This window comes from Carlito syrichta, unplaced genomic scaffold (genome assembly GCF_000164805.1).
Source record: "Carlito syrichta isolate Samal-C Ts95f unplaced genomic scaffold, Tarsius_syrichta-2.0.1 Scaffold130527, whole genome shotgun sequence".
Taxonomy (NCBI): Eukaryota; Metazoa; Chordata; class Mammalia; order Primates; family Tarsiidae; genus Carlito; species Carlito syrichta.
Genome location: NW_007074623.1, coordinates 93,874 through 117,140, shown reverse-complemented (window position 1 = coordinate 117,140; position 23,267 = coordinate 93,874). Strand labels below are relative to the sequence as shown.

General features: G+C 39.2%; 1 protein-coding gene across 1 annotated transcript in view; it reads right to left on the bottom strand.

Annotated features, from left to right (window-relative positions):
• INO80 (INO80 complex subunit) overlaps positions 1-23,267 on the bottom strand; it is a 123,751-nt gene that overhangs the window by 77,107 nt on the left and 23,377 nt on the right. Inside the window, exons 12-22 of the mRNA XM_008049101.1 lie at positions 22,588-22,668; positions 21,709-21,804; positions 13,286-13,345; positions 12,727-12,869; positions 11,271-11,355; positions 9,022-9,139; positions 7,437-7,522; positions 3,935-4,102; positions 3,598-3,731; positions 2,514-2,581; positions 753-846 (exon numbers count right to left, since the gene is read on the bottom strand). Coding sequence (XP_008047292.1) covers positions 753-846; positions 2,514-2,581; positions 3,598-3,731; positions 3,935-4,102; positions 7,437-7,522; positions 9,022-9,139; positions 11,271-11,355; positions 12,727-12,869; positions 13,286-13,345; positions 21,709-21,804; positions 22,588-22,668 — 1,133 coding nt within the window. The remainder of the gene's footprint in view (positions 1-752; positions 847-2,513; positions 2,582-3,597; positions 3,732-3,934; positions 4,103-7,436; positions 7,523-9,021; positions 9,140-11,270; positions 11,356-12,726; positions 12,870-13,285; positions 13,346-21,708; positions 21,805-22,587; positions 22,669-23,267) is intronic.

Sequence of the window (23,267 nt, the reverse complement as noted above, 5' to 3'; positions counted from 1 at the left end):
TCACAGAGACCACAGTCTCCACCTGCTGGGCTCAGGCAATCCTGCCACCTTAGCCTTCCAAATAGCAGGAACGACAGATGTGCACCACCAAGCCTGGTTAATTGTTTGATTTATTGTAGAGACAAAGTCTCGCCAAGTTGCCCAGTTTGGTCTTGAACCCCTGGATTCAAGCAATCCTCTCACTCTGCCTCCCAAAGTGCTGAGATTACAGGTATGAGGCACCGTGCCAGGCCCCTATCAGTATTATGGAACATTCATCTCTATCACAAAAACTTGTATCATAAAAACATCCTCATATTAAGGAGATAGCCATTCCTAATTATATAAATATACAATAATAAAATCAGTGAAAACCATAATGCCAAAGAATGAGAACACAGAACTGAATTTCCCAGAACAATTAAGGGAGGCATGCTACAATCAACATTACCTAAATCAATCACCTGCCACCATTTGCCCTGTAGAAGCAGGTAAAAGATAACAGATGAATTAGAAATTAGAGAATTTGAAGGCCTTCTGGTAAACTATGGGAAGAAAGCCTAAAAAGTTTATATTTGACGTATTATCAAAAAATATTGTAAAATTATTAAATGAGCAAAAGAAAATTATTATTTCTTTATAAACAACAAATGATACAAAAAGAATGAGGGGCTCTCTAAGAAGATATAATATTAAATATTTAATTCCTGAGTTTCAGTCTTTACCCCAGTTTACTAACTGATCTCTTATCAAACAATAAGCAAACCTCTCACCTGGCCAAAAGTCCCTGAAGCATGAGGTTTGCCATTTCTGCTGGAGATACATCAATAAAGCGAAGGAAAGAGAAACAGCTTTCTTCATTAATACCTGGAATATCAAAGGACAATTTAAAACCCAACAGCAAACCAAGAGATGATACTCAACTAAAGCCTGGTGAACTGCTGAATTTGAACATAAGAATCAAAAGAGGCTAGGCGCGGTGGCTCAAGACTGTAATCCCAGCACTTTGGGAGGCTGAGGCAAGAGGACTGCCTGAGTCCAAGGGTTCAAGGCCAGCCTGGGCAACTTGGTGAGATCTCATTTCTACAATAAATCAAAAAATTAGCTGGGTGTGGTGGCACATGCCTGTAGTTCCAGCTACTTGAAAAAAGGCTGAGGTGGAAGGATCAACTGAACCTAGCAGGTCGAAGCTGCGGTGGCCGAGAACGTGCCACTGCACTCCAGCCTGGGCAACAGAGTGAGACTCCAACGCTAAAAAAAAAAAAGAATCAAAAGATATTCTAAAGGTTCTGATCAAGCCACTCTGATGGAAGTCTGGATGTCATAGCTTTATACTACAATCACAGGTAGAAGAGGCAGCAGGCCTATGAGAGATGTCCTATGTGAACCAGACTGAAGATGGTTCATCAATTACTTTTGGGATTTCTGGATACCTGGCTAAAGGCCTTCTCTTTTTATTATGCCAGGAAAAAGAAAAGTACAGGAGAGAGGTTAAAGATTCTGAACCTTGAACTTAAAGTATTTTCCTTAGGCTAAGGAGAAAGGAAGAAATTCTTATAAATAAGAGAGCCCAGCCAGGTATAACTAAGTTGCTCATGCCTATAATCTCAGCACTTTGGGAGACCGTGGCAGGAGGATCATTTGAGGAGTTCAAGACCTGACTTGGCAACAAAGTTAGACCTCATCTCTTAAAAAAAAAAAAAAAAAATTTGTTGGGCGTGATAGCATATGCCTGCAGTCCCCAGTTATACTTGGGAGGCTGAGTAAGCAGGATCACTTGAGTTCAGGAGTTTGAGGCTGTAGTGAGTCATGATCTTGCCACTGTACTCCAGCCTGGGTGATAGAGTAAAACTCTGTCTCAGATACTTCAGATAGATAGATGATTGATAGATAGATAGATAGATAGATAGATAGATAGATAGATAGATAGATAGATAGACAGACAGTCTATCATTGACTTAGTCAAGTTTCAAGTGTAAAAAATTCCTTTTCTTTCTTTTTTTTGAGTCAAAGTCCCATTCTGTCGCCCAGGCTGGAATGCAATGGCACACTCATGGCCACTGCAGCCTTGACTTGCTGGGCTCAGGCAATACTTCCACTTCAGCCTAGAATTACAGGCATGCACCACCATGCCCAGCTAATTTTTCTTGATTTATTGTAGAGACAAGGTGTTGCCACATTCTCCGGGCTGGTCTTGAACTCCTGGGTTCAGGAAATCCTCTTGTATCTGTCTCCCAAAGTGCTGGGAATACAGGGGTGAGCCACTGTGCCCGGCAAGAAATTCTTAAAAGGCAGGTATAAAATAAAGATGGAAGTTAATAAAATGATTTTCTATGACAAGAAGTCACAAGTTAAAGAGCTTATAGATAAGGGACTAATTTACTTAATTAAATCTTATCACGATTTTATAAATAAGCTCCTAGCATATAGGCAAAACCACTGCTAGTTCCAAATCAGTCATTCAACAAACAAAACAAAGAACATTCTGGTAAAATCCTTGACACAACTTCCTTCCCAAAGATTAAAATACCTACCTTTTCTGTGAAAGAGAGACTGTTGGATATAGTCTGGTGCAAATGGAGAAAGAAAAACCCTTAACCACCTGCAAAGTAAATAAACATATAAATCAAAACTCAAATATAAATATTGGAAAGTTAACTAGACTAGAGGTTCCATACTAAAGAAGATCTTTTCGTTTTAAAACTATTTCTACTTATAGAAGCTTCATGCCATATTATCAGGCAAAAACCATGGCAAAAATGTCAAAAAGTACAAAGTGCTTAATAAAAGGTTAAGAAGATAATACAAATTCAAAGTCGTCTCATTTTATTTCAGAGCATCACAATTCTAATGCTGTAAGTTGTCATATATTATAATGAACAAAAGGAATTACAGCTGGTCTGTTTCTCCTTGCTCATCAAGTTAATATTAACCTGGAGCTATCACAAAGTAAAACCCAAGAAATGTGTTTCAATTTCAGTCTCATTAAAGTAAATATTATTGATAATTATTTTCATAACACAGTTTATATTGTTTCTCTACAGACAGTGCTTTCTAAATCCATGGCTCTCCCATGCTTGTAGGCAGAAGAATCCTCTAGGATCTTGTTAAAAAATCCAGAAGCCAGGGCCATCCTAACTCAGAAGTACAGAATGAACTACACACCTACTTTCTGAATAGAAGTGGTCTCTAGTATATTAGCTTAACAACCACTTCACCCTTTAATAAATCTATCACTGCTGGCTTTGGGAAGAAGGTAAATTTCATTAAGTTGTAATCCAATCAGCTCTCCCGTTAAGTGTGGGGTAAGCAATCACAAACCAAGTTCAGCACTGGAATATAGATACTTGCTGTTCACTGTTGCTGCAAGTTACATATTTGTAAGCAGGTGCACATTCCTGACTCAAAAAGGCAACTAGAAGGCACTAGGGCCTTAAGGGTCATCTAGCTGAAGCCTTAATTGTTCTCAAATTCCCTCAACAAAGAGTTGTGTATACTCTTTGCTTAAATGCCCCACTGTTGAAAAATTAATATGTTCTCCAATAAATTTATCTAGTAAGCTATAAAACCCCAAATTACAAAAACACTCAGGGTAAACATATATTAACACTTGCTCACCGGTCTCGTGAATGGTTGAAGACCCTGATTTGTCCATGACGATATATAAACTTTGAAATCTGGTATGGCTTTAGGGAAATATGAAATGGAGACCAAGTTTCCTGCCGTTCAAATAACTCTGGGTGATTACACACCTAAGAGGAAGGGAAATGGAAAGACAACATTGTCACGAACAGATATCACTCTATGAAGCAAGAGGAGATCTCAAATGTTTACCTTTGTGAACAGTATGAATACTTTCCCATTTCAACTCTTGTTACTAGTCTTTGTTTAGGCCTCAAGGATAGAGCCTTTTTTTAAAAGTGGATCAATAAAGGCACCTGATCTAAGCTCTTACCTTCCTAAACTGCATGACCAGATTCATGAGGCTGCTGGTGGTGTTCTGTGCTTGCTGGGTAGAGCCCATTGAAGACTGCAATAAATCCTCAATGGAAATTTTGTTTTTTAGTGCCTGATATAACAGCTTCTGTCGGCTGGTCAGTTGGCAGTACATTAGAATCTCAATCTAAAAATCAGTAAGAACATTTATATTTGGAAAACCAGTTTGTACAAAAGTTCAGTATCAGCTTAAAGTAAAAAACACATGCAACAAACTAGATTATGACTGAAAAAACAATAGACATAATGTGAACTCAACATCTGTATAAATTCATGATGTAGAAAACCATACACAAAAATGTTCCTTCCTTGGCCCTCTTCTCTTGTCACTAATTCCACATGCTCACCCTGAGCAATCTCTATTATTTCCGACTATCAACCCATCACAGTAACTCACAAAAAATATATTCCCAAACATCCCCAGCCAGATATTTTCGACTACCAACTATGAATATCATTCCATCTACAGCAAGTGCATATGTGACATACCAGAAACCCAATTTACTAAATGGGTTAACTGCATTATCATTCATTTGCTAAACAAAAACTTCACTCAGCTCCTATTTCTCTCACACCCCATATTCTACCATTTCCTAAATCCTTCATTTCACTCTGGAAATTTACCGCACTTTGAAACCATTCCCAGTACCCCACTGCCAGTTCTCATCTAACATAGTATAGACTGCTAATGTTATTAGATCTTCCTGCCTGCATTCTCTCCTAGTTCTAATACACCTTCCACATAAATCTCATGAAATAATTCAACTGCTAAAAAAAACCTTCAATGTGTACTTCTGCCTACACTAAGATATTGAAACTTTTCACCAATCCAGAGACCTCCCATAATCTCATGTAATCTATTGCCTCTATTTTGTTATACAGGTCCTCATCTTATACACCTTAGCCACAATGGTCTGAATAATGTTGACCAAAACAAACTACATATTTGAATATTACTCTAATTTTGCTCATGCTGCCCTTGCTGCTTAACATCCTGTTCCCACCATATTTTCCTAGTAAATGCCAGCTCATCAATCTTGACCTCACTTATATGTCATCTTTGCTTTGATAACCTTTCTAGCCTTCCCTAACAGAAGTATGATGAAATTAGAAACATTCAATGATGTTTAGGAAATGTATACTATGCACAGTGGTTAAGAACCATACTTCATTTTCTGCTCAACTCTCTATTTGGCACTAAACAACAAAAATTATAAGCTATTATTATTTTATTAGCTCTTAAAATATGAATGTCTAAAGGATTCATTTTTTAAATAAAGTGTTTCTATTCTAACAGGTGCATTTGTTATTAAAGTTATTACCTACAATCAGTCAGCTACACAAAACAGATATCAGTATTTTTAGAAAAAGCTGTAAAACAAAGGTAGAATTCTACTCCTCTCTCTGAAGAGGGTTTGCATACGTCCCTGACTTGAGAAGGCTGGGCATACAATTTCTCATAATTAACAACGGGTTTATCAGGTGGATGCAAGTCAAAGAGCTCCTTACAATGGCGTTACCATTATTACTAAACGCATATCACTTTTGCACAATCATAAAGTCAAGAAATCCTAAATTGAACCATAGCAAGTTGGGAACCACCTGTTATATTGCCAGTATTAAGTATATTTTCAACATAACAATTTTTTTATTTACAATGGGCTTATTAGGACACAGGCTCATCATAAATCAAGAAGTATCTGCACATCCCCATCACAATCTTCCAAAGAGACTCACAAATTTTGAAATGACCCACTCTTCTGGCACTGATAGAGGAGAACCTAGAAAATTATCAAAATATCATCAAGAACCTAGGACGATGCCTTTTAGACAGAGGGTAGAATTGTGAGAAACAGGAGTGCTCTATGAAAGATGGGGCAACCCCCAGAGGATTGAAAATTGGGAGAAAAAGAAGGAAGAACCAAAGCAAGAATTCACAGGAGAAAAAATTACAGGAGTCTGGTAAACATCCAAAAACAAGACATAAACCAAAATCATTGCCTTTATATTAGAAAAGAAATGCTACAACCCAAAGTACATTAAACTTGTATATCTAACTAATAGTTTGCAGAAATACAGGAGACAGAGAAGCATGTTAGGCAACATCACAACAATGCATGTAGCAAAATCCAGTATGTGGGAAACTATTGGACAATAAACTCAGTTTCTTCAATAAAAGGTTACAAGGGAGAAAAAAAAATGGAAGGGATGAAAAGACACTAAGAAGCATATCACCCAAATGGTATATGTGGACATTCCTAGTATCCCCATTTCTACTAATTAATTCTGTAAAAGAGAGCGAGAAATAGGGAGAAAGACATATAAACAAAGACAACCAGACATATTTGAGTACTGACTAGATATGCGATAATATCAAGGAATTATTGCTTTTTTTGGTAGGAGTGATAATGGCATGTGGATATGTAGTTTTTAAGAGTACTGAATTTTTTAGAAATACATATGAAAATATTTATAAATGAAATAGACCACACATGGGATTTGTTTTAGAATGATCAAAAAAGGCAGGGATGGGCATGAGTTGATCCTTGTTGACATTGTATGATGGGAATAAGTGAGTTCATTGTACTATTCTTCCTATTTTGTAATGTTTCAGATTCACGTTGAAAAGCACAAAACAAAAAAACAAAAACAAAAAGAAAAGTACAACACAGGCCATGTGCAGTGGCTCATATCTGTAATCTCAGAACCCTGGGAGGTCAAGACAGGATAACTGTTTGAGCCCAGCAGTTTGAGACCAGCCTGGGCAATGTAGTGATATCTTGTCTCTACAAAAAGTCCCAGCTACTCAGGAGGTTGAGGCAGGAGGATCATCTGAATACTGGAATTCAAGGGTTGGGACTGTAGTAAGATGGGATGGTGCCACTGCAGTCTGGCTTGTGTGTCAGAGAGAAACCTTCTATCAAAAACAACAACAATAAAGATAGAAAAATAAACAATAACCTAAAAACCAAATTAAAAAATGGTACAGTAATTTTTTTTTTCCGTTGGAGTCAGAGTCTCACTCTGTCACCCAGGTTGCAGTGCAGCGGCATGCTCACAACCACTGCAGCCTTAACTTGCTTGGCTGAGGTAATCCTTCTACCCTAGCCTTCCAAGTAGCTGGAACTACAAGTGCACGCCACCACACTTGGCTAATTTATTTATTTATTGTAGAGATAAGGTATGCTCAAGTTGCCCAGGCTGGTCTTGAATCCCTGGTGCAGGCAATCCTGTCACCTCCGCCTCCCAAAGTGCTGGGATTATAGGCATGAGCCACCACACCCAGTCTAAAAATTTTATTTTAAAAAGTATAAAACAGAAAAAAAGTATTTCCTTAATTACTTGCTTCATATTAAGTCCTCTTGCAATCAAACGAATTATCTTTCACCTAAACATGTACCAAGAAAATATGCCCCTTTGGAACTCTAAGCCGGTGCCTACATGAGGTCTTCTTTCCTTACCTTGTCAGACAATTCATTTTCCACATCTTTCTTGATTCTCCTCAGCATAAATGGCTTCAAGATCATGTGTAAGCGAGAAAGTTGATCTGAAATGCCAGGAGGCCCCCCAAATAATACATTATACTGATTTAACATAAAGAATCAAAACACATACCATGCTTATCTCTCACTAAACCCTTCAAAAAACCTTTCGCCTCAATGAGTCTCTGAAAGTAAATTGGAACTTCTTTGCAAGTAAGAAACCAAGGAATTTTAATTATCAATAGGGAAAATGCATTAGGCTCTATTTTCACTAGTATTCATTTTAAGTTTTAGGAACATTTTATGAATAATAAAGTTCTCATGTAAGTCTTAATGAAAACTATTAGGAACTTCCAGCATTCCCCAAAAATTATCTTTCAGAGGATGTCTGCAAATTAACAGCTTATAGCATAACATCACTTAAGGACTTTTCTCATAGTAGATATAACCTCATGCCTACATAATAAACACCTTAGGAATGCTCTTTTAATTAGGCCGATATTATTAAATGTCAAAAGTATTGATAGACAAGGTCAAAAATACTCAACATGGAAACAAATCCTAATATATACAGAATATAAAAATAATCCTTCTTATATTTCTGGTTTTATGACAGGAAAAAAAGGACTGACCCATTAAACAAAGAATATAATGTTCATATGAATTTTTCTTTTTTTTTTGAGTTGGAGTCTCATTCTGTCGCCCAGACTGGAGTGCAGTGGCCGCTCCCAGCCACCGCAGCCTTGACCTGCTGGGCTCCGGCGATTCTTCCGCCTCAGCCTTCCCAGTAGCTGGAACTACAGGCACGCGCTACCACGCCTGGCTAATTTTTGATTTATTGTAGAGATGAGGTCTCACCAAGTTGCCCAGGCAGGTCTCAAACCCACAGGCTCAGGCAATCCACTCACCTCAGCCTCCCAAAGGAGCGGGATTACAGGCTGAGCCACCGAGCCCGGCTACAATTTTTCAAGATTAATGTGGGAAATGGGGATCTACAAGCCAAAATGTGGAACATTATAAACTAAGTCTATTCTACTAAGTTAGTCAAGACTATAGTAGTTATAACCGAAATCAGTCCTTTTTTGACTAGTTTTTTTGAGTTGGAGTCTAACTCTGTCACCCAGGATAAAGTGCAGTGGCATGCTCACAGCCATCGCAGCCTCGACCTGCTGGGCTCAGGCAATCCTTCCACCTAGGCCTTCCAAGCAGCTGGAACTACAGGCATGCGCCACCATACCCAGCTAATTTTTTGATTTATTGTAGAGACGAGGTCTCGCCAAGTTGCCCACGCCGGTCTCGAACCCTGGGCTCAGACAATACTCTCACTTCCATCTCCCTAAGTATTGGGATTACAGGTGTGAGCCACTGCATCCAGTTTTTTTGACTGTTAAGTATATACAAAGAATACCATGATTTCATAATAAAAAAAACTTTACCCCTGAATCCTCCATGTATACTGGAAGAAAAATACTGGAAGAAAAATTCTTCACATAGAAGAAAATATGCAATTATGTGTTGCCTACACTGATGGGTAGAAAGCAAGCAAGCTCATAACAGTACTCACTCTCATCAATGGCAGATTTGTTTTCGGCGTGGCTCTCAATGTCCTTGGAAAACCATTCATTAAATTCCTCATGTGAATCAAATAATGTTGGCATAATAAAATGCAGCAGAGCCCAGAGCTGGAAACAAAGGAAAAAATAAAACAGCTGTAGGGCAACAAAGTGACAGAATATAATAGAGCTTAGAGAGAGAGAATGAAAGTTGCCAGTGTCTGTGTGTAGATGTATGTATAAATATGAGTGATGAAGAGAGAGTGAATGAATGCAAGCAAATGCTTCATCAACCAACCCTAATTCTACTAACATACTGTAGTAAAATATGAGTATTTTTCAATTAATTTCAAACTTAAAAAAATTTCATTCACTTTCCTTAAATATTCTCTAAAAGAAACCCAAAAGGCTCTTTTGCACAGGCTAGAGTGCAGTGGCATGATCATGGCTCACTGCAACCTCAAACTCCTGGGCTTACGTGATCCTCCTGCCTCAGTATCTGAAGTAGCTGGGACTAGGCACACACTACCACATTCAGCCAATTTTTTTTTTTAATTGGAGTCTAACTCTATCATCCAGGATGGAGTGCAGTGGCACGCTCACGGCCACTGCAGCCTCCACATGCTGGGCTCAGTGATCCTTCCGCCTCAGCCTTCCAAGTAGCTGGAACTACAGGCATGCACCACCAAACTCAGTTAATTTTTTGATTTATTATAGAGATGAGGTCTCACCAAGTTGCCCAAGCTGATTGCCCGTGGGCTCAGGCAATCCTCTCACCTTGGTTTCCCAAAGGGCTGTGATTACAGGCATGAGCTACTGTGCCCAGACAACTAATTTTTAAATCTTCTGTAGAGACAGGGGCTTCTCTGCGTTGCCCAGACTGCTCACGAACTCCTGGCTTCAAGTGATCCTCTTACCTCAGTCTCCCAAAGTGCTGAGATTACAGATATGAGCCACTGTGTCTAACTTCAAACTAAAATTTAAAGTGCAAATCCTACTCAGATTTTGTAGTGGGATAGTTTTAAAGATCATATCATAAAAATCCATTCCACAATTGAGCACAATTTGAAATAGCATAACTTGCTAATCTAATAACTCTAAATCAGGATCACAAAATTATACCCTGCCAGGATGCATTTGGTTTACTATCTATTTTTGTAAGTAAATTTTGCTGAGCCGGGCTCAGTGGCTCAGCCTGTAATCCCAGCGCTTTGGGAGGCTGAGGTGAGTCGATTGCCTGAGCCTGCGAGTTCAAGACCTGCCTGGGCAACTTGGCAAGACCTCATCTCCACAATAAAATAAAAAATTAGCCGGGTGTGGTAGCGCATGCCTGTAGTTCCAGCTACTTGGAAGACTGAGGTGGAAGGGTCGCCGGAGCCCAGCAAGTCGAGGCTGTGGTGGCTGGGAGCATGCCACTGCACTCCATTCTGGGTAACAGAATGAGACTCCAACTCAAAAAAAAAAAAATTTTTATTGAAACATAGTCATGCCTATTCATTTTCTTATATTCTACCGCTGCTTTCATATTACAGACACAAAGATGAGCAGGTACCGACAATAACTGTATAGTCAGCAAAGTCTACAGTATTTACTAAATGGCACTTTATAGAACGTTTTCTGACCTTTATTCTAGATGATCAGATCTTTCCTAAAAAATTTAGTTCTTCTGGCCAGGCTCAGGGGCTCAACCTATAATCCCAGCACTTTGGGAGGCCAAGGCGAGTGGATTGCCTGAGCCAGCGGGTTCAAGACCAGCCCGGGCAACTTGGCGAGACTTCGTCTCTACATAAATCAAAAAATTAGCCCAGTGTGGTAGTGCACACCTGTAGTTCTGGCTACTTGGAAGGCTGAGGCAGAAGGATCGCCGGAGCCCAGCAGGTCAACGCTGGGGTGGCCGTGAGTGTGCCACTGGACTCCAGCCTGGGAGACAGAGTGAGATTCCAACTAAAAAAAAAATATATATTTATTCTTGTAAGTGTTAAAAAATGCTACCTTTCAACTCCAGCAAAAGAACATCTCTGCATTAGATAGTAACATTTCCTATTATGGTCAGTATTTATTACACAAACCTAAAGGAATAAAATAATTCAGTGGCCTTATGGCCAGAGAATAAGAAAATATAAACAATGCCTAAAAGACCACTTAGGGCAAGCTTATGTACTGCAGTAGCTCAGCAGTAGCATGGGTAAAGAATTCAATGCTGTGCTGGAATTATCCTGTTGTATGAAGACATAAACCTGGGGCCAGAATTACTGCCTACCTCTGCCATGGTGTTCTGAATAGGGGTTCCAGTTAGCAAAAGCCGATTCCGACACTGGAACTGTAAGAGGATCTTCCAACGGACACTGTTTAAAAAGATAAATTACAAATTTCATGTTAGAATTAGATCTTTCTTGAATAACTCCACTGAGATCCCACATTTCTAAAAATACTTTCCAAAAAAGTTATATTCAGAATCAAGTATACCCTCATGTATACAACTGAAAAATGTTATTCAACAAAGCTGAAAACAAGAAATTTCAAAGGAAATGATTCCTCTACACTGAAAATATGGTATTAAGGTTTAGAAAACAACAGCCTACAAATAGGTAGAGTAGGATCATTTCTGGCTTTATAAACTCTTATATTATCTTTGGTCAATTTTGCCAGGCATGGTGGCTCATACCTATATTCCCAGCACTTTGGGAGGCTGAGGATTGCCTGAACCCGCTGGATCAAGACCAGTCTGGGCAACTTGGAGAGATCTCATGTCTACAATAAATCAACAAATTAGCCAGGCGTGGCAGCATGTGCCTATAGTTGCAGCTACTTGGAAGGCTGAGGCAGAAGGATTGCCTGAGTCCAGCAGGTTGAGGCTGTGGTGGCAGTAAGCATGCCACTGCACTCTGGCCTGGGCGACAGAGTGAGATTCTGTCTCAAAAAAAAAAGATACTTATTTATATTATAAAACATTAAAATTATTAATCTGCATAATTCCAGTGTGAGTATGGAGGGAGCAGTGAAGGGGAAGACTTTGAGAAAAGAAAATGTAAAATGAGTCTTCACTGTTCCTGGCCACAGGCATATCCTCCTTCAACAGATTGCAATATGAAGTAATGCCCTTCAGAGGATGGAAAGTTTCATGGAAAATATCAATCAGCCAGATAACATGAACCTCTAAGAAAGTCCAATGGACTCATCAAGAGTTCATAAAAATCAATCCTGAGTTACATTTTATATTCAGTTTGGGACCTCAAAGTAATTAGAATATCCTAAACACATAACATAAAAGGATTCTTGGAAGTCTAATAATCATGCAAGGACTGAGACAACCTACATAAAATAGAACCTTCAATCCATATAATGTAACATACTATTTTCTACTTAGATCTCTTGTCTAAAATAATCTCTTAAAGGAAGGGCAGAAATTCCATTCTTTACAAAAAATTTCCTCGAGGAAAAATGTCCTGTTAAAATTTCACAGTTATTGAGAAGGAAGATGAAAGTTAAGAAAATTCTTTGTATTCTAGGTATTAATTATTTATGTCCTATGAAAAAATATAATAGGAAATTTAGCCTCTTTGTCAGGTACATAGCTAATGCAGAAATCAAGTCATGCCATGTTCTAAAGTCTCTCTGATCTTCATTCAACATACATATTGACTGCATGTATTGAATGAAGATCATATATATATTTGACACAATCCACTGAGTTTGAGTTCTATTACTCATGTTACCTGGAACTGCTCTTTAGGGCCTGAGCCTCATCCAGTACCATGTACTGCCACTTGACCCGTTGGAAATATTTTACATCCTGCACCACCAGCTGATAGCTGGTGATAACCACATGGAAGGGGGCGTCCTGAGTGTAGAGAGTCTTCTGTAAATATAAAAGGGAAAGGGTAAAAAGAGATACTTAGCAATTCATAATAAGATAATGATATGGCTGTATTTTCCAAAACTGAATATTTAAGACAGCCTGGAAGATGTGCTTTTCCCATGTGACAGGAAGATGTACAGTGGAGTGAACTATAATTACTTATAAAGCAGTCACCTTTGTTATAATCCAAGCTAAAACTAGTCTTCAGCTTATTAAAGAAAAAAGTTCTACTTGACCCCGGACATCAAGTCCAGCTTATTTACAACAGGAAAAGCAGTGTATTAGAAGAAATAGACACCTGCCCAGTATCCAGAAATATATCATACATAAGACTTTTGTCCACAAGAAATTATTCTTATCAACTGGAGAAATAATGACTAAATGGAGGTATATGTGTGTTGTAAGCAGAAAGTTACCTGACTCCAGAACCTCCTGATGACTTTTCTATCATGAGGATTTCCCCAATATGGTAGCACCTAGAAAAATGGCCAATACATACATTATTTTCTATCAATAATCTTAAAAATATCAATACATATATGTTACACAGGAAGATTTTAAGAAAAACTAATAGAATGAATATAGGAGTATCTCTTCTATCAAGGGTGACTAAGATATTTTAACCAATCCTCCTGCTAACCAAATAAAAACAAACACATCAAACATATTTTCGAGACATTAGAAAGTTATTGAGTGGAGAATTACGGAGAGAAGAACCAGAAAAGAAAGGAAGTCAAGATAGGTAAACCTAGTATGTAGCACACTGTTACCCTGATGGCACTGATCCATTCCAAAAGTTCTAGTTGAAAGGGCAAGAAACTCAGAGTTTTTACTAAGAGATGTAGAATACACAGAACAAAAACTGCAGTTCAAGGAAGAGGACTCTAGTATTCAGCCACAACCATGGCTTTAAGCCGGGCTCGGTGGCTCAGCCTATAATCCCGCGCCTTTGGGAGGTTGAGGTGAGAGGATTGCCTGAGCCTGCGGGTTCGAGACCCGCCGGGGCAACTTGGCGAGACCTCATCTCTACAATAAATCAAAAATTAGCCGGGTGTGGTAGTGTGCGCCTGTAGTTCCAGCTACTTGGAAGGCTGAGGCAGAAGGATCGCCCGAACTCAAGCAGGTCGAGGCTGCGGTGGCCGGGAGTGGCCACTGCACTCCAGTCTGGGCAACAGAGTGAAACTCCAACTCAAAAAAAACACAAAAAACAAAAAAACCATGGCTTTAAATTGGAACCCAAAGGCTAAATACTAGTAATAAAAGTAAGCCATACATTAGACATGCCTTAATAAGAACTGAACCCTAGTCTCAAATCATCTTAACTTCTGACTAGATTAAGAAGACTTTGAATTATTTGTGCCTCAGGAAAAAAAAATCAATAGTAGCAAAAAATATACATAAATCATCTCTAGAAGAAGAAATTATAGTCAAACCCCACAATTACCTCTAGAGTTTCTCCAGTAGAATGTCTGACATATAATGAAAAAAATATCCAAGCCGGGCTGGGTGGCTCAGCCTGTAATCCCGCGCCTTTGGGAGGCTGAGGTGAGTGGATTGCCTGAGCCCGCGGGTTCAAGACCCGCCTGGGCAGGCAAGATCTCATCTCTACAATAAAATAAAAAAATTAGCCAGGCGTGGTAGCGCGCGCCTGTAATTCCGGCTACTTGGAAGGCTGAGGCGGAAGGATCGCCGGAGCCCAGCGGGTCGAGGATGCAGGCCACTGGGAGCGGCCACTGCACTCCAGTCTGGGAGACACAGTGAGATTCCAACTCAAAAAAAGAAATATCCGGACATAAAGACCATGTCATGTGGCTGAAAACCACATGAAAGACAGATAACAGAAACATACCCAGAGGAGATCTAGATTATGATAACACAAAAACACACATTTAAAAATGCTAACTTAATTTGTTCATGGAAGAGAACAGAAAATTTCAGTGGTGTACTAAAAAGAACCAAAAGCAGGCTGGGCACAGTAGATCATGCCTATAATTCCAGCACTGTGGGAGGCCAAGGTGAGAGGATTGCCTGAGAGGTTTGAGACCAGCCTGGACAACTTAGCAAGACCTCATCTCTGCAATTAATCAAAAACAGTCAAGCATGGTAGCAGGCACCTGTGGTTCCAGGTGGGAAGGCTGAGGCAGAAGGAACCAGCACACTGAGGCTACAGTGGCTAGGAACGTGCCACTGCACTTTAGCCTGGGCAACAGAGTGAGACTCCAACTCAAAAAAAAAAAGAACCAAAAGTAGGTCAGACACAGTGGCTCATGCCTTAATCCTAGCACTATGTGAGGCAGAGGTGAGAGAATTGCTTGAGCCCAGGAGTTCGAGATAAGCCTAGGCAAAATAGTTAAGACCTAGTCTCTACAAAAAAAGAATGTAAAAATTAGCCAGGCCTGGTGACACACTATGGAGTGTGGAGTCAAGCTACAGTAAGCCCCCTACATACAAACCTTCAACATGTGAACTTTTTTTTTTTTAGTTGAAGTCTCACTCCATCAAGATGTGAACTTTCAAAGATGCATGTTTGCATATCCAATCATGTTAGTTCATATATCTGATGTACACTGTTACATGCATGAATCCTCTACAAGTGGTTGTGCTTTTGTGTACTTTATTGTACAGTAGAAAGGTACAGAATACAGTAGTATCTTTGTTTCAACCCCAGGATGTCTGGAAGCAAGCATAAAAGCAGCACTGATGTAGCTGGTACTGTATAGCTGGTGGTATTAGTTGGATACCTAGGCTAACTTTGTTGATTTACAAACAAATTGGACTTACAAACACACTCTTGGAATGGAACTCATTCTTATGAAGGGGACTTAACTATACTCAGGAGGCTGAGATGGAAGAATCATCTGAGCCCAGGAGGTCAAGGCTGCGGTGAACCATGAATGCTATTGAGCTCTATCTAGCCTGGATGGCAGAGTGAGACTCCAATGCAAAAAAAATAAATAAATAAAAATAACCAAACAGAATTTGTAGAACAGAAAAATAACTAAAAATAAGAACTGAATGGATAGGTCTAATAACACATTAGATACAGTTGAAGAGAAAATTAGTGAACTATATAGACCAGAAAAAAGTATCCAGATTAAAGCTTAGAGGGAAAAAATCTCTTTTTATTAAACAGTGAATATATAATATAAATGAATCTAGATAAACATAAATAAAAGGTGTTATGAGGCTGAAAATATAAATATATTACAAGTATATAAAACCAACAGCACATAAGTCTAAAGGAGAAGGATGTAGTTAAAATATACTTAGATCCGTGTATTCTCTGGAAAGTAGTAACTTTTATTTATACAACTCTTTTTAAGACATCAAGGACACATGTTGTATGCTCTGAGTTATCTACTAAATAATAAAATGTAGTGGTATGAATTGAATGTGTTCCCCAAAGCTCATGTGCTGGAAACATAACCCCTGTGTAACAATGTTGAGAGATAGGACATTTAAGGGGTGATAAGGTCATAAGGGCTTTGTTCTCATGAATGGATCAATGCCATTTTCACAAGAGTAGGTTCCTGATAAAAAGGTGAGTTTGGCTCTCTCCACCCCCTGCCTTCTCCCCACCCACACGCTCTCATGCTCTTCCCCCTTGCAACCCAGAATGATGCAGCAAGAAGGTTCTTGCAGACGAGGGCTCTTGAGCTTTGCTCTGCCTAGCCTCTGGAACTGTAAGAAAGAAATCTCTTTTCTTTATAAATTACCTAGTATCAGGACGGGCACCAAGGCTCAAGCCTGTAATCCCAGTACTTTGGGAGGCTGAACAAAAATATTGCCCAAGCTCAGGGGTTCAAGACCTTGTCTCTACAATAAATAAAAAAATAAGCTGGGTGAATAACACGTGTCTATAGTTCCAGCTACTTGGAAGGATCACCAGAGTCCAGCAGCTCAATGCTGGAGTGGCCATGAGCGTGCCACTGCACTCCAGTTTGGCGATGCAGTGAGACTCCAACTCAAAATATATATATAAACCGAAAATGGACAGAAGAAAAGAGAAATGAACAAATTCATAATCTTATTAAATTTTAATGTATCGCTCTCAGTCAGTGATAGAACAGGCAAATAAATCAGTAAAGAAACACAAGAGCCAAAAAAGTTAACAAACTTGACCGACTCCACATATGTGAAACACTGTACTGAAAAACTGCAGAATAGCTATAATTTTTTTTTCATTTTTTTGAGTTGGAGTCTCACTCTGTCGCCCAGGCTGGAATACAGTGGCACACTCATGGCCACCTGAGCTTCATCCTGCTAGACTCTGATGATCCTTCCGCCTCAGTCTTCCAAGTAGCTAGAAATACAGGCATGTGCCATCAAGTCACGCCTGTAGTTCTAGCTACTTGGAAGACTGAGTCAGAAGGATCACCTGAGCCCAGCTGATTTAGGCTACAGTGGCCTTGGGCGTGTCACTGCACTCCAGCCTGGATGACAAAGTGAGACTCCAACTCAAAAAAACTAAAAAATGAAACGCAATTAATACCCTTAAATGTACAAATTTTAAAAGCTGAAAATCAACACTCTAAGCTCCATATCAAGGCATTAGAAAAAGAAAAATGTTTGAAATGGAAAATAATAATAAAAATTGAGAAAAAAATTAAATATATAGAAAACACATAGAATATGGTTGGGTGTGTTGGTTCATGCCTGTAATCCCAGAACTTTGGGAGGCCAAGGCAGAAGGGTCACTTGAGGCCAGGAGTTTCACACCAGCATGGGCTACAGAGTGAGACTTCTTCTTTGCCAAAAAACTAAATAAAATTAGCTGGGTGCGATGGCATATACCCATAGTCCCAGCTATTAAAGAGGCTGAGGCAGGAGGATCACTTGAGCCCTATAAGTCAAGATTGCAGTGATCTATGATCATAACACTGCATTCCAGTCTAGGTGACAGAGTGAGACTCTGTCTTTTAAAAAGGAAAAAAGAGCGTCTTTGGGAGGCTGAGGTGAGTGAATTGCCTGAGCCCGTGGGTTCGAAACCCACCTGGGTAACTTGGTGAGATCTCATCTCTACAATAAAAATCAAAAATCAGCCGGGCGTGGTAGCACGCACCTGTAGTTCCAGCTACTTGGAAGGCTGAGGCGGAAGGATCGCCGGAGCCCAGCAGGTCGAGGCTGCAGTGGCCGGGAGCGGCCACCGCACTCCAGCCTGGGCGACAGAGCGAGACTCCAACTCAAAAAAAATAAATAAATAAAAATAAAAAATAAACAAAATAAATAAAATAAAAAGGAAAAAAGGGCTGGGCTCGGTGGCTCAGCCAGTAATCCCGTACCTTGGGAGGCTGAGGTGAGAGAACTGTCTGAACCCGTGAGTTCGAGACCCGCCTGGGCAACTTGGTGAGAACTCATCTCTACAATAAATCAAAAAATCAGCCAGGCATGGTAGCGTGTGCCTGTAATTCCGGCTACCCAAGGCTGAGGTGGAAGGATCACCAGAGCCCAGCAGGTCGAGGCTGCGGTGGCCGGGAGCGGCCACTGCACTCTAGTCTAGGCGACAGAGTGAGACTCCAGCTAAAAATAAAAAAAGTAAAAAATAATAAATAAATAAATAAATAAAAAGGAAAAAAGACCAAGTGTGGTAGCTCATACTTGCAATCCTAGCACTTTTGGAGGCTGAGGTGTGAGAATCACTAGAGTCCAGAAGGTCAAGGGTTGAGACTGCAGTGAGCAGGGAATATGCCACTGCACTCCAGCCTGGGCATCAGACTGAAACCCTGTCTTGTAAGAAAAAAAAAAGAAAAGAAATACAATATATATAGAATAAGCAATTTCAGGAATGAAAAATGGTATAGCACCCACTGTTTTTTTGTTTTGTTTTGTTTTGAGTTGAGGTCTCTCTGTTGCCCGGGATGGAATGCAGTGACATAATCACGGCTTACCACAGCTTCAACTTTCCTGGACTCAGGTGATCTTTCTGCCTCAGCCTCCCAATTAGCAGGGACTACAGGTATATGCCACCATGCCCAACTAATATTTTGATTTTTTGTAAAGACACCATCTCACTATGCTGCCTAGGCCTGTCTTGAACTACTGAGCTCAAGCAAGATGCCCACCTCAGCCTCTCAAAATGTGAGGATTATAGGTATAAGTCACCATGCCTGGCAATACAGCATTTTTTTTTTGAGTTGGAGTCTCACTTTGTCACCTAGACTAGAATGCAGTGGCATGCTCCAGGCCACTGCAGCCTCGACCTGCTGGGTTCCAGCGATCCTTCCACCTCAGCCTTCCAAGTAGCTGGAACTACAGGTGTGTGCTACCACGCCTGGCTAATACAGTAACTATTAAAATAACATAAATCACATTTCATGGGGGGAAAAAGGAAGTCAAGGAAAAAAACAAGAGGAAGTTGGAAGCATTAATCATAATAGAACCATAAAGAATACTACTCAGATACCTGTCAAATAAAATGATCTTTCAAATGTTATCATCACAGATCTAGGTATCTTTGAAAAACTACACACATGAGCAGAGTCCACATCTGTGTTCTGCAAGGAAGTGAACACGTTTCTGACAATCTAAATGTGTAATGACAACAGAAACAATGAATTGATTACATCTTGGGTCTCCTTTGTAAATATGCTCCATATGGTCTATATCACAACTCAATTCTGCCGTTGCAGTGCAAATGAAGTCATAAATAATACATAAAGAGTGTGATATAAAAACTATTCTTAGCTCTCAGGCCATTGAAAAACAGATGGGTTCCTCAATAAGTAGAATTCCACTTGCAGGTATATATTCAAAAGAAGTGAAAGTAGGACAGGAGATCAGACAAAAGCAATACACAAATGTTTCTAGCAGTATTACTCACAGCAGCCATAGGTGGAAACAACCCAAATATCTAAATGGAAGAATATGGCTGAGTAATATTCCAAATATTCCATTATATGCTACAATGGATAAACCTGGAAACTTTATACTCAATAAAAGAGGCCGGACATAAAAAGGCCATACTTTGCATAAATGCATTTATGGTTTGTGGTTGCCGGAGTTTGTAGGGAGAGAGGAAAAAGGAATGACTGCTTAGTAGGTAGGAGGTTTCCATTGGGAGTGATGAAAAAGTTCTGAAAGTAGATAGCAATGATGATTACACAACATTGTCAATGTACCTAACGCTACTACACTGTGCACTTTTAAATAGTTCAAATGGTAAATTTTATGTGTTTCACAAGAAAAAATATATTGGAGCAATAGAAAAATAAAAGAGGAGGCGACTACAACTGGCTCACAGGTTATATTTTACCGATCCTTAAGCTAGAGTATTAAAAGGAAGCTCAGCATGCAAATGAAAGCTCAGTTTCAGGCAAAGGAATAAAGTCAAAGGAGAAATACCAGTGACATAAAAAGTACCACATTGACATCTGTTGGCCAGTGGAGGAGCTACTGAAAACATAAGTAGTTTGGTGAAAAAAATGTAAAGACCTTTGAATTTTCAACAACCTGATTGTTTAATGTGTACTGAACATTATACAAAAAAAAAGAAAAGAAAAAAATGATGGCAACAGTGATATTCTATAGGGCAAACAAGTCAAGAGATATTATTCAACAAACTGTCTTAAAATGACCTCATTGTCCCAGAAAAATGAAAATGAGTCAGCCAAATTAAAAGTTATATACATCTAGAGTGCCTTGTAAACAATTCCTAAATGTACAATTCAGCCACAAAGGTGGAACCACAGCCATAAATCTGCCCCAATAGTGGGAAATCCCAAACATTTTCTAATTCCTTACAAAGCAAGTCAAAAAAATACCTGCCTCCCATCTCTTCCCTAATCCATGCCCTTTAAACTAATTGAAACCCATCACAGTTACAGAGACTCAAAATTAAGGGAGATCATGTCAACATCCCTTGACACATAATCACCATAAAATCCTCCTCACCATGCAACTTCATTATTATATCTCTTTAGGGACAGAACACATATTTAACTCATTAGCCACCCTTTTAAATTGCAAACAATGTATAAACCCTACACATTCTTTCTTACATTACTACAACTTTCCACACATAAACCCCTGTTTAAATCTTGTCACACCCAAGCTAATGCCACAATACTTACCTACTCATCACCTCCTATCTCAACCTGAATTATTTTCCTCTGAACTAATCAACTTTCACATTATCTACCTTAGACATTATAAGCTGGACTAAGAGCCGGGCTTGGTGGCTCAGCCTGTAATCCCACGCTTTGGGAGGCTGAGGTGAGTGGATTGCCTGAGCACGCGGGTTTGAAACCTGCCTGGGCAACTTGACGAGACCTCATCTTTACAATAAATCAAAAATTAGCTGGGCATGGTAGCACGCGCCTGTAGTTCCAGCTACTTGGAAGGCTGAGGTGGAAGGATTGCCGGAGCCCAGCAGGTTGAGGCTGCAGTGGCCGGGAGCAGCCACTGCACTCCAGTCTGGGTGACAGAGTGAGACTCCAACTCAAAAAAAAATAAAAATAAAAATAAGCTGGACTAAGACCAGAGAAGACCTTAGAGTATTTAAAAAATGTACTATTTATTAATAGATTTGAAGGGAGCAATGCCATTAATTATAGGATATATGTCCTGATGATATGATTTGTCAAAACCTATGTTAAAGCAAACAAGCTAGATATTTTCTATTATGGTAGTTAGGACCAGGAGCATCAATTCATATGGCTAAATATAATATGCTATCTTATTGCTGCCATGAATAACTTTTATAATGAATGCATGTATGGTATTTTGGAAACAATATAAGAAATGCAGAACTGTTATAAATAGTTAAATTGCAAAGGCAGCAAAAGAAGATTCAGAAAGCTTATTAAAGAGCAACAGAAGTTTTTTGTTGTTGAATTTTTACCTTAAATTTAGGAACAAATCTGGTAAACTCCTGGTGCCAATTGTTAAGTGTAGAAGCAGGTGAAATTATTAAGAAAGGTCCCCAAATGTTCTCTCTCTGCAACAGAAAAACCAGGTCAGTCAACTGCAGGAAAATTGAAGATATTTAATTCAAAATTATAATTAAATAATGACAAATGCAGTTTAAGAATAGACAATACATCTGCACATTCAATAATAATATCCAATATTAATAGTAACATAGGCAAGGACATATCTTGTGAAAAAAATATCAAGCAATTACTCCTTCCTCTGACCGCTTATAATTTATATCATTCACAAGGCATTTATGACATAATGACTTGAATGAGTTTTCTCCTATGCCAAGTTAAGTAACAATTATACGATTATTCAGTTGGTATAGAGCTTTTGCTTATTTCAGTGTTTTTATACATATTTTCTTAAATTTAATTCTCACAAAATTCCTATAAAGTACATTTGTCTCCACTTAACAAAAAGGAAACTAAACTTCAGAGAGAGAAGTCAGTTGAAAAGAGGTTAAGTCAACTGCCCAAGTTTACATTGGTAGTAAAGGTAGAGTTGAGATGAGAACCAAGGTCTTCTGATCTAACTATACTGCCCTTGCCACTATACTGGTAGCAGTCAACAGGGAGCCAGAGGGAGTGTCTCAAACCACATGCTCAAAAATTGTCCTAGGTGTCTTGAAAAACCAAAAAAGTATACCATACCATACTGTCCCACTGTAAAGGCCTGAGGCAAGGATCAAGTCCCACTATGTTGATATGCTACACAGCCTAGCATAGTGCTTTGTGACAGATTCCCAAAAGAAAATTATCCTAAATTTTGGAGAGAGGAAATTAGAAAGATTGCATAAACCTACCTCAGCCAGGTGGGCCAGAAGGGCAATGCTCTGTACTGTTTTACCAAGGCCCATTTCATCAGCAAGAATGCCATTAATACCCTGGGGTGGGGGTGAGAGAAAATGGTCAGCACCTCATACATTTTATCACACAGGGTTCAACCTACTACCAAAAAGAACTATCAATAAAAGACTTGTTTAAACAGACTTTTTAAACAAAAATGACTAGACATACTCAGCCTTGGCACTATTACCCACTGCTATAATAATGCATCTGACAATGCTATACTGTGAATGATGATATAAAAGACCAACAGGGGCTTCTGCACTAGACAGGGGTCCATTCTCTTCCTCTCTCCACTTTTGGGGTACCCTGAACCTGGCTGGAGCTGGACTCCGGCATGAGCCACTGAGGCCAGCCACTTTTGCACCCTCTTACAGTCAAAAAATTGTAGGTCAAGCTGTTGTAAGCCAGGGACTATCTGTACTGGTATTATTTCCATAAAAAAAAAAAAAGAAAAAAAAAAAGACCAACAGGCCAAGGTCAGAACTTCAGCTAATCTAACTCAGAATAAAAACTATCAGATTTACCAAGATCATTTAAGACAAACTGTAGACAAGATACAAATAGTCTCTAGTAGAATTTCCAGATTAGAAATACAGAGACATCTTTCTGCCTCTTGTCAAAGAATAAAGCTTTT